This window comes from Populus nigra, chromosome 18, assembly GCF_951802175.1.
Source record: "Populus nigra chromosome 18, ddPopNigr1.1, whole genome shotgun sequence".
NCBI lineage: Eukaryota > Viridiplantae > Streptophyta > Magnoliopsida > Malpighiales > Salicaceae > Populus > Populus nigra.
In genome coordinates this window covers 7,331,234-7,345,836 of record NC_084869.1, presented here as the reverse complement: position 1 = coordinate 7,345,836, position 14,603 = coordinate 7,331,234, and the positions used below count along the sequence as shown (strand labels likewise).

The 14,603-nt window shown below is 33.8% G+C and overlaps 1 protein-coding gene across 1 annotated transcript; it reads left to right on the top strand.

The window, feature by feature from the left end:
- The first annotated feature begins 1,515 nt into the window (after positions 1 to 1,515).
- Positions 1,516 to 4,014, top strand: LOC133678264 (uncharacterized). The gene is made up of 5 exons (XM_062100534.1): positions 1,516 to 1,673; positions 1,779 to 1,861; positions 3,111 to 3,214; positions 3,406 to 3,460; positions 3,546 to 4,014. Exons 1-5 carry the CDS (start codon positions 1,563 to 1,565, stop codon positions 3,631 to 3,633), a joined length of 441 nt encoding a protein of 146 aa, XP_061956518.1. The 5' UTR covers positions 1,516 to 1,562; the 3' UTR covers positions 3,634 to 4,014.
- The last annotated feature ends 10,589 nt before the right edge of the window (positions 4,015 to 14,603 follow it).

The window sequence follows — 14,603 nt, the reverse complement described above, 5'->3', positions numbered from 1 at the left end:
AATTTCAAAAAAATGAGGTTATTAAACTTTGTGAAGTCAATAATCCGATTTGCAAGTTTGACAAGATAACCCTAATTGCCCTTATTTGCGGGTTTAACAGGGTGTTTTTTTTAATTGAACTCGATTGTATGATCATCTATTTTTCTTTTTTATTATATAGTTAAAAAAATAGTTTCGAAAAAAACACATATTAGTAAATTAGAAAGTCCATGGGCCCGTTGATGTTATGACGAGTTTAACTTTTTTTTTTATATTATTTTTTTAAATTCATCATTTGATATTAGACTGATTGAAAATTAAGTTTCATAATTTATTTTATTTTTTATGAGGTTATTATAGTCTTAAAATAAAGTTTCAGTATTGGTTTGATGCTCGATTTTGTAATCGTTTATTTTTGTTATCATATAGTTAAATAAACAATAGTTTAGAAAAATAAATTTATTAATTCCAATTGACTCGGTTTGTGAGTCTGACGCGTGTTGACCTGGGTTACTCAATTCACGAGTTTAGTAGATTTACCCATCAAACCTGATATATTTTTGTTTTTAGTTTCTCGTCGTTTAATTTTTCGAATTGTTTTTTCTTATTTCACTCTTATTCAATATTGGATTGATTGATATTTCACTCTTAATTCACGAGTTTCATGGTTTATTTTTTCTATTTTTTTATAGGGTTATCATGATTTTAAATAAATATTTTTTTAGGGTTGATATTCGATTTTGAAAGTATCTAATGTTATCATAAAATTAAATAAAAATAATTTACAAAAATAACAAAGTTATTAAACCTATTAAAGTCTATGATCCAGGTCACAGGGTGACCGAAGTTGATCCAATCTGACTCAATATAAAAAAATATTATCATCTTAAAGCTTTTTTAAAAGTTATGTCATGTTTTTACTGGTTATCCAAGTTATCTTCAAACCCATTAAATTATATAATTCACTTTAGATCAGCTCTCATATGATTTAATTTGAAACTTGAATTAGGTAAAGAGCCGAGTTAGTAGGTTTCAAAATCAAATTGTTTGATTGGATTTAATAATACTATCAAAAAAATCTTCATAGTCAATATTATTTTAAATTTTTTTTTAAAATAATTTGATATGGAACAGAGCGAGGATGAATGTGCTAGTATACATTCAAACAAAGGGGAATCTTAGATTAGTCTCCAATCTATCTCATTCTCTCAATTATGTTCCAGCATATACTTTTTCTTAAAAAATTAGGTTCAAGAACTATTCAGAATTCCTTAATTGAATTCTTCTATCTAAAATCATTGTAAATGTTTGACTGAAAAATTTACAAATTTTCAAAAATCTGTCTTTTAATTTTATATAATGGTAATTTGGATGAAAAATGGGTCGGGAGATTTAATTGATAATTTCAAAAAAATATTCTTTGGGGACCCAGATGAGGAGAAATATTCTTGCGGACCCAATTGAGAACCAGTGTATATATTGGGCACTTAATTCTTGTTACCAGCAAACTTTGTTAAAGGTCAAAAACAAATTGTTTAATATATAACAAGTGAAAGCAGAAGCCGAAAAGAAAAATAATTATTATGGCTTCACCGCAAACAGCAGCAGGAGCACCTCCTTCTGTCTCCCAAACCGTTCCATCTCCGCCGCCGCTTCCCCCACCACCACCGCCACCGCCACCAGTTGTCTCCAAGGTACAGTACACTCTCTCTCGTATGGATACATGTTTTTTTTTTTTATTTCATTTTTCCCGTAGTAATAAAATATTGATTGCAAATATTTTGGCAATATTTTATAAGCTGGAGGAGAAGAAGCCAAGTGAGAAGGGTGTACTTGTCCCCAATGCAAAACTGGATGAACAGCCTGACATTTCACATTTTGAGTCAGTTCCCTTCTTCTTCTTCTTAGCTGAGAAGGAATTGGCATTAAATTTTAACTCATCATAAATAAATCATTCTTGTTTTCGTGTTTTCCTGTTAATTTCTCTGCAACCAAACAGGTTGCATAAAATTGATAACTCCTTACCATCCATTTCCCCCTTTTACAGATTGAATTCAAGATTGTGGTTATTAATTTCTGTGTGTTTTTGTTATTAGCAGAAAACAAAGGGATTGTTTGTAATATTTCATGGTATTCGTATGTGTTTAGACTGATTTTATTTATTTATTTTTGTCATCTTGATTGATGAATGTCTTCACGAGTAATAATTTGACAGATACTTAACAGTCACATATGGTCGTCTTCACAGATCATTCTTTCCTTCTTGGAATTTGTTACATCTTGATTGACATGTTAACCATTGCACAAACTATTATAGCCTTGTAAGTTGGGAATTTAATCATTCACCAAGTGTCATGTTGTTCCATGATCAACTCTTTAATTTTGAGGAAAGGAAACTTCAATGGCCAAACTGAGGTCCGCAATCATAGTTTATTTTATTTTAATTCTTTTTATCCACGCTTATATATCCAGCCAGTAGACAGTATAAATTGTTTGGGGAAGCATGGACCTATTTTTATAATGGGATGGTTGCTCGTTAGAGATTATAAGTAGCCATCTAGGAGACGGGTAATTGCTGCTTGGTATGATACCCAAGGATGGACAGTAACAGTGGGGAGTTTTAGCTCAGTTCAGTGTTTTCAAAGACATTATCTTCATGTTGTTTGGTGTCCTCGTTTTATTTTAATTTATTCTCTTTTTCTGGATTTCTTTGATTCCACTTTTCTTTTTAAATCATAGACTTAACTTTTTCTCTTTCAGAAATCATGCATTCCTTTTGTTTTCTTTGAAATAATTCGAACAAGTTTTGATGGATTCACTGAAAGAAAAAAAAAAACCTCCTCTCTGTTACAAAACTCTCTTTTATTAAGGATCACCTCTGTTTGAGTCTGTCATACGGTGAACCATTTAAGTTTTTAGAGTTATTAACATATGTTGCCTTTTTATCGGTTCAGCTATGAGCATTATAATCTGAATTAGTCACAAGCAATAGCATTGAGTAAACAAGTCCATTAAAATTAAAATGTCATTTGTTTCATCCATGAAACATATGAAGTCGCATCAGTAATGATTTACTCATTTCTTGTTTCCTGATCTGCATGGCAACATAACCAATGTCCACCCATTACTAGGATTCTTGACAGTGTGGAGTACATTGACAAATGCAAAAAATATGAAGCTGACTACACCCAGCGCTTGATGGCAAAATATTTCTCAAAGAAAGATCTTTATGGAGGTAAACAGTTTTGCCAATAATTCATGCTCCACGTGTTTCAACAATTATTGTACTTGCAAATGATTCGAATGACAGTTGAATATGCTGTCGATAATGCTATTACTGTTTTCTGATGTTGAGTCTGTTCTTTTTTTTTTCTTCCACTTTGATAACTATTATTGCTGTTTTATTACATTGACTCTTCCTTTCAGGCAACATATTTGATGAGAAAATGACTATAGATAATGAGATAATAATGTCAAGCAAGTAAGAGAGTAAATTTCATAATGGTTTTATTGTGCTTCGCATTGCTTATGTTGTATCATAATTTAACTTTACCATTTCTGTATAGGTGGCCTTGTACTCTATCATTTGCAGACCCAGTAAAGAGTTTCGAGGAACAGAGCAACACTGGTTCAACTTCAACATCAGAAGCCTGAGTAAAATCTCAAATGGAAGTAGCCACTGATGTAGAGATGCTGGTGAAATAGTTTCTTCCCAGCTGCCAAATATGGTACTGTATATGATATATATGGATGCTGCTGACAAAATACAGGAGAATGGTAGTCATCGATGCCTACAATCACAACAGCAATGCTTGCTCAAATTTGATCTCCAATTATAATGCTATCTAGGACCACTGAATCCATTATTGATCCAAATTTGTTGGCTTCGGAAACAAAAACTTGATGTTGAGGATGCCCTGTGAGTCCTGTCTATCTTTTGTCATTTGATATGTGAGAGTAATGCATAGCTTTATGATGATATACAGTAGAATGATTTTCAAATGCCGTACATTGGGCACTGAGAATTCTGTTTAATCAGGTTGCAATCATCTCATGCCAACAACACAGATCTCCTTTTTGGTAGTAGTCCATGTAAACTAGTCTTCTTGGCGGATGCAACGCCTTAAGCTAGTTAACAAAGAAAATTTCACGGGGAATTGAATTAGAACAAGAAATCATAAGCCCACTGAGTGGATAAGCCATCCTGGAATTTGATTCAAGGCTTCTCATAGATTACATGCTCAAATATACAGTGCCCTGATCGATATGGCTTTCATGCAATAGTGTAATTTATTTTTTTCAATTATAATGACGGAGCGCACATTCATGTCACGGTGGGGATGCATATTCAATATTGTGCACTCATTTTTTTCCCAGTTTTGGATGAGTCCACGATGCTAGTACAAGTCTACGGCGAATATCGGATGAAGGAATTTCTGGCTATATCCCACCGACCGACCATCTTCATTGAATCAAAGATCAATTTAGAGTACATTCCTCTACTCAACAATATATTAGAACGATCCCATCCAATTTAAACAATTAACAGGGCGATACATTCAGCTGAGATTGATAAATCTCAAACAAAAGCAAATATTTTCGAATTTAAGATTATTTGTCTACTTTCATCGCTCCTAATTTTAGCAGCCGCTTCCATTACCGAAAGTACATAACTCCCTCTAGTTAAGTTATGGGTGGCGTTTGGTATCACTTTCTGTTTTTACCTTTTACTTTCCTCCCATCAAAAAAAGGTTTTTTTTGTTTGTTTATTATTTATACTTTCTTAAAAACTATTTATTTTTTTAACAAAATAATTAATTGTATACAAATTTTATTTTAATTTTTAAAAACTAAAATAATAATTAATTAAAATAACAAACAAATAATATAATACGCTTCATTAAAAAGGTAGCATTGTGGTGGTTGTCGTGACATAGTAATAGTTGATATAATTATAATAATGACAATAATTTTTATACTAATATAAGATTTTATACTAACACCATAGAATGTTGATGATAAAAATTATAAATATATTTGCAAAGGCTATAAAGCTAGTGATAGAGTTAGTGATGATGATGATGATAGAATTAACGATAAAAATTGTAGTTTTAAAATAGAGGTTGTAATAACCTGATTTTTTTATCTTTAAAAAACAAATTATAAAAATAACAAAAAACAACAAAAAAATCCAATATATATATATAGTCGTTTTTTGTATCTTCAACGTCTTTTCAAAATAATTAATAATTAAAAAAATCATTCTCATCGAGTCCACTTTAATGTTGCCTTAAAAAAAAAAGTTGGACAAAGGGACTGAAATAACAAAAAACAAAAAGAAAATAAAGGATCAAAATGATTATTGGGTTGCTTGGTCACCAAGTTTGCTTGGAGACCAAGTAATTAAAAGGAAAAAGATAAATCATTTTATTTTTAAATAGTGAGGGAATCTCACACACGGGGGGGGGGGGGGATTTGAGATAAGCATTAGCTAAAAAAAAAGGAATTAGTTAGATACTCCCTCAACAACCAAAAAAAGCCATACATAATTACCCCTCACTCTCATAAATCAGCTAGCACATAAACATGACTCCCTTGTATTCTCTCCCCCATTCACCAGCTCATATACCACATAAAAACAAAAACACCAAGAACAAACCAAACTCTTCCATTTCTTCTTATCAACTAAAAATAGCTTCACACTAGGACTTGTTCCTCCAAATCCCAAAATCTCTCATCCTTTTATCCAATGAAACTGAAATTAACCCAAATGAAAATCTTCTCATTCATCTCTACTGAAGACAAAAATAGCCACCCTCAAATTCATTTTTCTCCCCAACTATCTGATTATCTAGCCTCTGCCACCATCAACCATAACCTCCATCAGCGTCGTTAAGCCATGAGTAACAACAATAAAGCCAACCACCGTGAATAGCAGCGGACTCCACTAACATCTCTTCACCACAACATCACTAAATCTTCTCCGTGAGCAGCAACAAATAAGGAATTTCCACCATGTATAACAATTCCACCGTATGCTTCATCTCTCTTCAACAACCACAAACGACAGCAACAAGGCGAACCACCGTGAGCTTTATCATTGATTCAACAACAGATTCCACTAATGCCTTTTCAACCCAGCTCCACCGTGAACTCCAGCAACTCCAATCAACACTATGATAAAACTCTCTCTACCTGTGACAGTGTTCGAGATAACACGAACTTGTTCTCTAGAGAAAATCACGATAGACATCAATGAGAGAATCAATGCTAATATCTAGGAAACAATATGTCAAGGAGATAATTACTGCAATGTAAAGAACCATAGATATATGAATTGATTTGTTATAGTTATAGAATGTATAGTCATCTTTCCTTGTATAGCATGTGTGTCTTTAAATAGTATGTAAAAGTTTCTATATAATTGAATCTTCCAGCCATATGCAAGACGTTGTGGTTCTTCATTACTATCTAAACCTTCACTTGGTATTAGAGAATTCATAGGATTAACCTCCAACCGATCCTATGGCCTCAACCAATTCTTCATCTACTATACTACTGTAAACACCTAAAAAAAGAGAGAAGTAAAGCCAAAATGACTCCACTATCGCTTTTGATTTTAGAAATCGGTAACGACATAGTTGGCTTCCGATTTCTGAATCGGCAGCGATGCAATTTTGCTGCTGATTTCTGAATCGGCAGCAATGCAGTTATTGGCTGCTAATTTATGAATCGACAGTGGCGCAGTTCTCACTGTCGATTTTTGAATCAACTACGACACTGCAAAATCTAACAAAAAATTAGTGTTGGACCAGCCTCTCCTAAAGAGAATGGGAATAGAAACTAGCCCAAGGATAACCCAAAAAAGGGATAAGGACAACCTTGGTCCAACGTCTAAACACCCCCTTTGCATTTAAGAGGGGTATAAATGCAGCAGGGAGAGAGAAATGGGCACTCTTTCCAAAACGGGCTGCATGCTTTTGGCTTCTTCCTCTCCTAAAAAATATGCCCGCAACAGTTGCAAACCCAGCTGCATGCACCACCTTTGAATGCTGGAGAAGAAGGGTGACCAAGGGAAAGATAGAAGTGGCCAAAGCCATGGAAGGAGGAGTCCAGACGCCTTCCCCATAACTGGCCAGCAGCTGTGACTGCAACAACAACCATCCTTTTCAAGAAGAAGACCAACCTACACCAGCTGTATGTCCCATACCTTGAGTGTTTGAAGAAAAAGAGAGCCAGAGAGTTACGTTGATGACTGAAACCATGAGAGATATGGAGTGTGACAGACTCGCTATACAACAGAGATGGAAGAGATGGAAAAATCAAGATTGAGGAAAGAACCATGTCACCAAAACCTGCTCTAAAGCTGTAAAAAACATGAGGTAAGAGAAGTATTCTTCTTTGGCTGGTTGCTACCCCATGATTTCAGAACAAGGAGGGTATGAATACCCCAAAGTATTAGGCTTAGTGTTCATACACACATAGTTTCAGAAATAATTAAATGGAAGATCTAAGTGGAATGATGCATATAAGAACTCATGTGTAGACTCTTATCAAAGAAATCTAAGTGAGTATGAGTGATTTTAAGGGTGTAAACCTAAGAAGAGGATCGACCAAGTTGGTGAACTAAGATAGAATTTGTATTGATGTTAATGTCTGGACTTCCAATGAATGATTGATGAACTTGAATGAAATATGGAATGAGATGAAGAAATGCGGAAATTATGATCTTGTTGAACTCTTAAGGACACACTTGAACTAAAACAGAATGCATGATGGCATTATTATTTTGATTCTTGCATGTATGATAGAAGAACTTGTGTTAGAAAGGGTTATGTACAAAATTGTGAAGTCACTGGGGCCTTAGACCCTGCTGAAATAAAAATTGGAACTATGTTGGTGTTAATGACATAAATTTCTGCTTATGTTTGATGAAATTGTATAATAATATGTTAAGATGATGTTATGTGTACACTTATGTTGTTTGTAGTGAATTAGTTTGTTGTCGAATTGTGTGGTCTACATCGAATTAGTTCGCTGTCGAATTGTGTGGCCTGCATCGAATTAGTTTCGCTGTCGATTTATGTTATTTTCACTGCTGAATTGTGTTGTTTATAGCAAATTAGTTTTGCTGTCGAGGGTGTTGTCTGCAGCGAATTAGTTTCGTTGTCAATTTGTGTTGTCTGTAACCAATTAGCTTCGTTGTTGATTTGTGTTATCTGTAGCAAAGGAATTTTTGCTGCCGAATTGTGTTGCCTACAACGAATTAGTTTCGCTGCCGAGGGTGTTGTTTGCAGCGAGTTAGTTTCGCTGCTGATTTGGAGTGTTTACAGCGAATTAGTTTCCCTGCCGATTTGTGTTGCCTACAACGAACCAGTTTCGTTGTCGAATTGTATTGTATGCAACGAATTAGTTTTGCTGCCAAATTAAGTGGCCTGCAGCGAATTAGTTTCGCTGTCAATTTGTGTTATCTGCAACGAAGGAATTTTTGTTGTCGAATTGTGTTGTTTGTAGCGAGTTAAGTTTCGCTGCCAAATGGTGTTGCCTGCAACGATGGAATTTTCGCTAACGAATTATGTTGTCTGCAGCGAGTTAGGTTTCACTGCCGAATGATGTTGCCTGCTGATTGTGCATCAAAAGTATCATTAAGTCTCTTATTTTACATATGTATTTATTGTTTTTATTTGGGTTTTTTTTTATAATAATTGATGTGCTTTTTAGTAATGAAGTTTCTTTTAATGTTTCGATAGGTTTTTGGAGCTTAAATGAATTATTACAAAAAATTCAATGTCGGAATTCGGAACAAAGAATTGAAGAGAAATTTAGTTGAAGATTGAAGCAAATCTTGGTTCAAATAAGTGCTCCAAATTTGCCCCAAAAATCAATTCTATTCCAATTCTAGAAAAGAATATCACATGATCTATTTCAAGCCCAAACTTGCCTTATGTTGTGTGCAAACTTCAATTATCAAACACTCAAGGTTTTAGTGTCAATATTAGACCAAATAATAGGTACATTTTTATTCTTATTTGATGCTTAAATTCAACCCCAAATCAGCCCAAGCATAATTTATGATCTTACATGTCCACAAAACAAATAACATTTGATTTATTTTGGGTAATTCATTGATCCAAGAGGGCAAGCACATGGATGGAAAGCTGGAGGGGACATTGTGACATTATTTTGGGTCAAAAATAAGAAAGAGACAGCTCATAAAGGAGGAAGAAAAACGTGCACCAAAGTGTTCTCCAAGCTGGCCTGATTTGATTTTCTAGAATACCTTTTGGTGTTTTGCCCATAACTTTTGACTCCGATGTCCAAATGAGCTGTTCTTTAATGATCAGGAAAGCTAACAAAATGGACTATAAATATGTCTCTAATAGCCATCTCCAAGAGAGGCTTCTAAGAGGGTCGAATTGCTGTCCAAAGTTAGAGTCAGATTTGTGTTAGAATTTTTACTGAAATTTTGTTGTGATCTTCTTTGTAGATTTCGGTTCTTCAGTTTGTAAAATTTATTCTTTCAGTGTGATTCAAGTTATTTCATGTTTATTGAAGTGTTCTTATATATAATCATGGTTGGCTAATCTCTTTCTTGGATCCAAATCAAGGATGATGTGGTTGAGGTGAGTTCTTTAAGATATGAATGAATCTTAATGTCTATCTTTTTATTTTCTTCATGAATGTTTTATTATTGCAAAGAAATTTTAGAAATCATTTAGGTAATGTTATAATCTTGAATTTTTATGCACAAACGTTAATTTTAGTATTGAGATTGCTTGATTCAATGTCTTACTTAATATGAAAGTACTTGTTTATTTTTAAGCCATAATCAATCTTCATCTTTTTAAACTTCATTGTAATATATTCCGATCTAATATCACTATCGTTGATATTAGGTTGAGTTATCTTATATATGTTGAAGGAATCACCAATACATCACCATTAAAATTGATTTTGACCAAGACTTACCTTTTCTTGTCATTTAAAATCTAGTTACACTTTTTCATCTTTGAAAACAAATCCATCAATTACTTTCAACCAAGTTATTGTTAATTTAATTTATTTTGAATTTTTTTTGTTACCTAGCTTAATTTCTAGATCTAGCTCTCTGTGGATATGAACTCGATCTTACCGAGTTAATTGCTACATCGCACACTCGTGCACTTGCGAGTTAAAACAAGCCGATCTTAAAAAGTGGTCAAGCAATTTTAGCTCCGTTGCCGAGGAGCTAGCAAGCAAAGGTAACAAATTTATATTTTATTATTGGAAAACAAAAAAAATACATATAAATAAAAAATCAAATGGCTGGTTTTACCGCCTTAAAAAAAAAAATTGACCTCAACTTTTCGGATATTGGACTGTGGACTGGACTATTAATTGTTGGATTTTGGTTGGTTCAACTATTTTTCTTTTATTCTTTATTCTAATTAGTTTCTTATATTTATTGTTTATATTATAAGACTGGTTTTACCGCCTCTTGTTTATTTTATTTTATTTTATTTTGTTGTTATTATTTTTCTTATATTTATTGTTTGAAGTGCTTGGCCGGTATTATCGCTTTTTTATTTATTTTATTTTATTTTGTTGTTTTGTTGTGATTATTTTTCTAATATTTATTGTCTGAAGTGCTTGGCCGGTATTGCCGCCTTTTTATTCATGTTTTTTATAATTATCTTTTAATGTTTATTGTTGTTAATATCGCTTATTAGTTGGAGTGTGAATTTCTTAATTTGTTGTATTTTTATTTTTGTGTTATTACTTTATCTTTTACGTTTCATTTACTTTTATTGGCAATCTTCTTTTTCTTTTTCTATTTTTTTCTTCTTTCCTTTCATATTCATATAATTGTTATATTATTTTTCATCATGGCTAATGTTGAAGATGTAGAGGGTGAAGGGATTGTTCAAGGTAATGGACCTCCACAATTCAATGATCAACCTAATTTTTAAACTCTTAGGGAGTATCTTCACCTGACTAGACAAAGTACACCTTTGTGTATTATCTTGCCTCTTAACCAACAAGCTTTCAATTTGAAACGGGGCATGATTCAACTTCTTCCCACATTTCATGGTATGGATTCTGAAAATCCATACATAAACATTAAGGACTTTGAAGAGGTATGTAATACTTTTATTGATAAAACATGCACCGAGGAAACCATTCAGCTTAAATTGTTCCCATTCTCTCTAAAGAATAAAGCCAAGCTTTGGCTAAACTCATTGCGTCCTAGGTCTATAGGTACATGGAGAGAAATGCAAGCTGAATTTTTGAAAAAAATACTTCCTCACTTATAGGACGACAGCCTTACAACGTCAAATGATGAATTTTTCTTGTAGTCCAAATGAGTCATTTCACCAAGCTTGGGAAAGGTTCAAAGACTTGTTAAATGCATGCCCCCACCATGGTTTTGAGATGTGAAGGTTAGTGAGTTTCTTCTACGACTCTCTTACCGCATATTTTAAAAAGCTAGTGTCAAACATGTGTAATGGTGAGTTTTATGAAAAAGAACCAAGTGAAGCCTTTGATTTTTTTGATCAATTGGCTAAAAACACAAATCAATGGAAGACTTCTCTCCCACTTCATGTTGAGTTTAGAAACACCATTTCTCATTCAAGTGGGAAGTTCCAATTGAAAGAGACTGATGACCTCAATGCTAGATTAGCCTCATTGGCTAGGAAAGTAGAGTCTATTGAGATTAAAAAAGTGCATGTCATGAGTGAACAACAAAAGGAAAGTTGTGTTGTTTGTGAGAGAAAAGGGCATAGGACAACTGAGTGTCCTACCATTCCATCCTTCAAGGAAGCGCTATATGGCCAAACTTCTGATTCAAGTAATGTTAGAAAGCCATTTTCAAATCAAGTAGGCAATCCCTACTCTTAGACCTATAATCCTGGATGGAGGAACCACCCAAATTTTTAGATGGAGAAATGAGGGCTCTTCAGTACCTCAAACATTTCAACCTCCAACCCAACCATTTTATGCTCCCACATATAACACGTACCAACCACCTCATAAGAGATCCCTAGAGGATACTCTTCAACAATTCATGCAAACGCAATGAGGAATCAACAACCAAGCTTACAAATTTCAAGACTAGACCAATAAGACCTTAGATGACATTCGAAGTCAATTAACCAACTTGACTCAATCACTAAGCATTCAAGAGAAGGGCTTCCCAGCTCAACCAATGCCAAATCCTAGAGGTCAGGTACACATGAGTGAATCCTCATCTAGTTAACCTTCAAACCATGAACAAGTCCAAGCCATCACTACCCTTAGAAGTGGAAAGATTGTTGACAAAGCTATAGGTTTTGGGATTCCTAAAGGTATTGTGGAGGAGAAATCTAAGGAAAGTGAAGAGGGAATCAAAACACAAGTGACAAATGAGAGTTTGAGTGAAAAAGAAGGTGAGATAAATGAGAGAGAAGTGAGTGAGAAAGGAGATGATTCAAGAAAAATTTGAGTTAAAGTGAGTGATTTAGAATTTATTCCTAGAACACCATTTCCACAAAGGTTAGGGAAACCTAAACATGATCTTATGAACTCGAAAATCTATGAATTGTTCAAACAAGTGAAAGTCAACATTCCACTCCTTGATGCAATTAAACAAGTCCTATTTTATGCAAAGTTCCTTAAGGACTTATGCACAGTCAAAAGGAGATTAAATGTGAAAGAAAGAGCCTTTCTAACTGAGCATGCTAGTACTATCATCCAGTTTAAGACCCCTCCCAAATACAAAGATCTTGGTTGTCCTACCATTTAATGCATTATTGGAAGTCATAAGATAGACCAAGCTTTGTTGGATTTAGGAGCAAGTGTGAATTTAATACCTTACACTGTTTACGAACAATTAGGTTTAGGAGAAATCAAGCCTACTCGAATCACCTTTCAATTAGCTGATAGGTCAATCAAGATTCTCAAGGGTATTGTTGAGGATGTGTTGGTCTAAGTAGATAAATTCTACTTTCCTGTTGATTTTGAGGAAGTGTTAGAAGATGAATCATATCATATTGTGATTTCATCAAAACTTAGCATAGAGCAGGAACAAGAACTTTTGAGAGCGGTGAGAAAACACAAGAAAGCAATTGGGTGGACTATTACTGACTTGAAAGAAATTAGCCCTCTTTTATGTACACATAGAATCTATCTTGAAGAAGAGGCTAAATCTATGAGGCAAATGCAAAGACAATTGAACCCAAACATGAAGGAAGTAGTGAGAGGTGAAGTGCTTAAGCTACTTGATGCAGGTATCATTTATCCCATTGCAAACGCAAAATGGGTTAGTCCAACCCAAGTTGTCCCAAAAAAATTTAGAGTTACAGTAGTGAAGAATGAAAATAATGAGCTAGTACCAACTAGAATCCAAACTGGATAGCGTATGTGCATTGATTATCGTAAGTTGACATGGTGACTAGGAAGGATCATTTTCTGCTTCCATTTTTAGACCAAATGCTTGAAAGAGTAGTCAGAAGAGCTTTCTATTGTTTTCTTGATGGATACTGAGGTTACAACTAAATTGAGATTTCCTTAGAAGACCAAGAAAAAACCACTTTCACTTGTCCTTTTGGTACCTATGCTTATAGAAGAATGCCTTTTGGTTTGTGTAATGCACCAGCCACTTTTCAAAGATGTATAATGAGTATCTTTAGTGACATGGTGGAAAATTTTTTGGAAGTTTTCATAGATGATTTTTCAGTTTATGAGGATTCTTATTAGTTATGTCTAATGCATTTGGAAAAAGTTCTTGAAAGGTGTGAGGAGAGTAATCTTGTACTCAATTAGGAGAAGTGTCATTTTATGGTGACACATGGCATTGTCTTAGGTCACATTGTCTCTTCAAAAGGGATAGAGGTAGATAAGTCAAAAGTTGAAGTCATTCAAAAATTACCTACCCCTAGGACTGTGAAAGATGTGAGATCCTTTTTAACAAATTAATTACCCTAACTTCAAACACAACACACAAGATAGTATATAGCTAGCAAGGGGTCGATCCCACGAGGAAGATTCAAGTTAGATTTTTATGCTAGATGATATGCAATTTGGGGGGGTTTGGATGTTATTTAGGCTAAAGCAAAAAAAAAAACAGAAAACTATCGAACAAAGTTTAATAAAATCAGAAAATTATTAAGAGAACAAACCTTGGTCACAAGCACACATCCACCTATAGAAATCAGAAATGATCATGAAAACGAAACATCAATTTATTTTATGAATATTTATCTCTTCTTAACATTGGTTAGTTAACGGATCCGCCGTATAACTAACCCTAACCATCAAATAACCATAGTGTCCGCACTAGTAATTTAATTCAATGGCAGCCTTAAGAACTAGATAAGTTGATTAATCAAGAAAACATAACTGTCTACAGTCTATGTTTGATTTGGTTGAATGTTCTCCCTAATATTAATAACATAGATCCGCCACAATTATTAAACTCAGTTGCTTCACAAGTTCATATACCACAACTCCGGTTTTGATATCAAACTTAGCAATAGATTGTCTACAATAATAACTTAGAGTCCACTCTAACAATTAAAATAAACAATCATAGGAAAAATAAGCATAGGAGAACAAACATATTCATCATATAAACTGAAAAGAAAAGGTAAAATAAATCTCACAGT

Excerpts from the sequence above, each read along its gene's own strand:
- LOC133678264 (XM_062100534.1), top strand. The coding sequence starts at position 1,563 with ATGGCTTCACCGCAAACAGCAGCAGGAGCACCTCCTTCTGTCTCCCAA. Across the intron at positions 1,674-1,778 it reads CGCCACCAGTTGTCTCCAAG|CTGGAGGAGAAGAAGCCAAG; the intron begins GTACAGTACACT and ends ATATTTTATAAG. Across the intron at positions 1,862-3,110 it reads CCTGACATTTCACATTTTGA|GATTCTTGACAGTGTGGAGT; the intron begins GTCAGTTCCCTT and ends ACCCATTACTAG.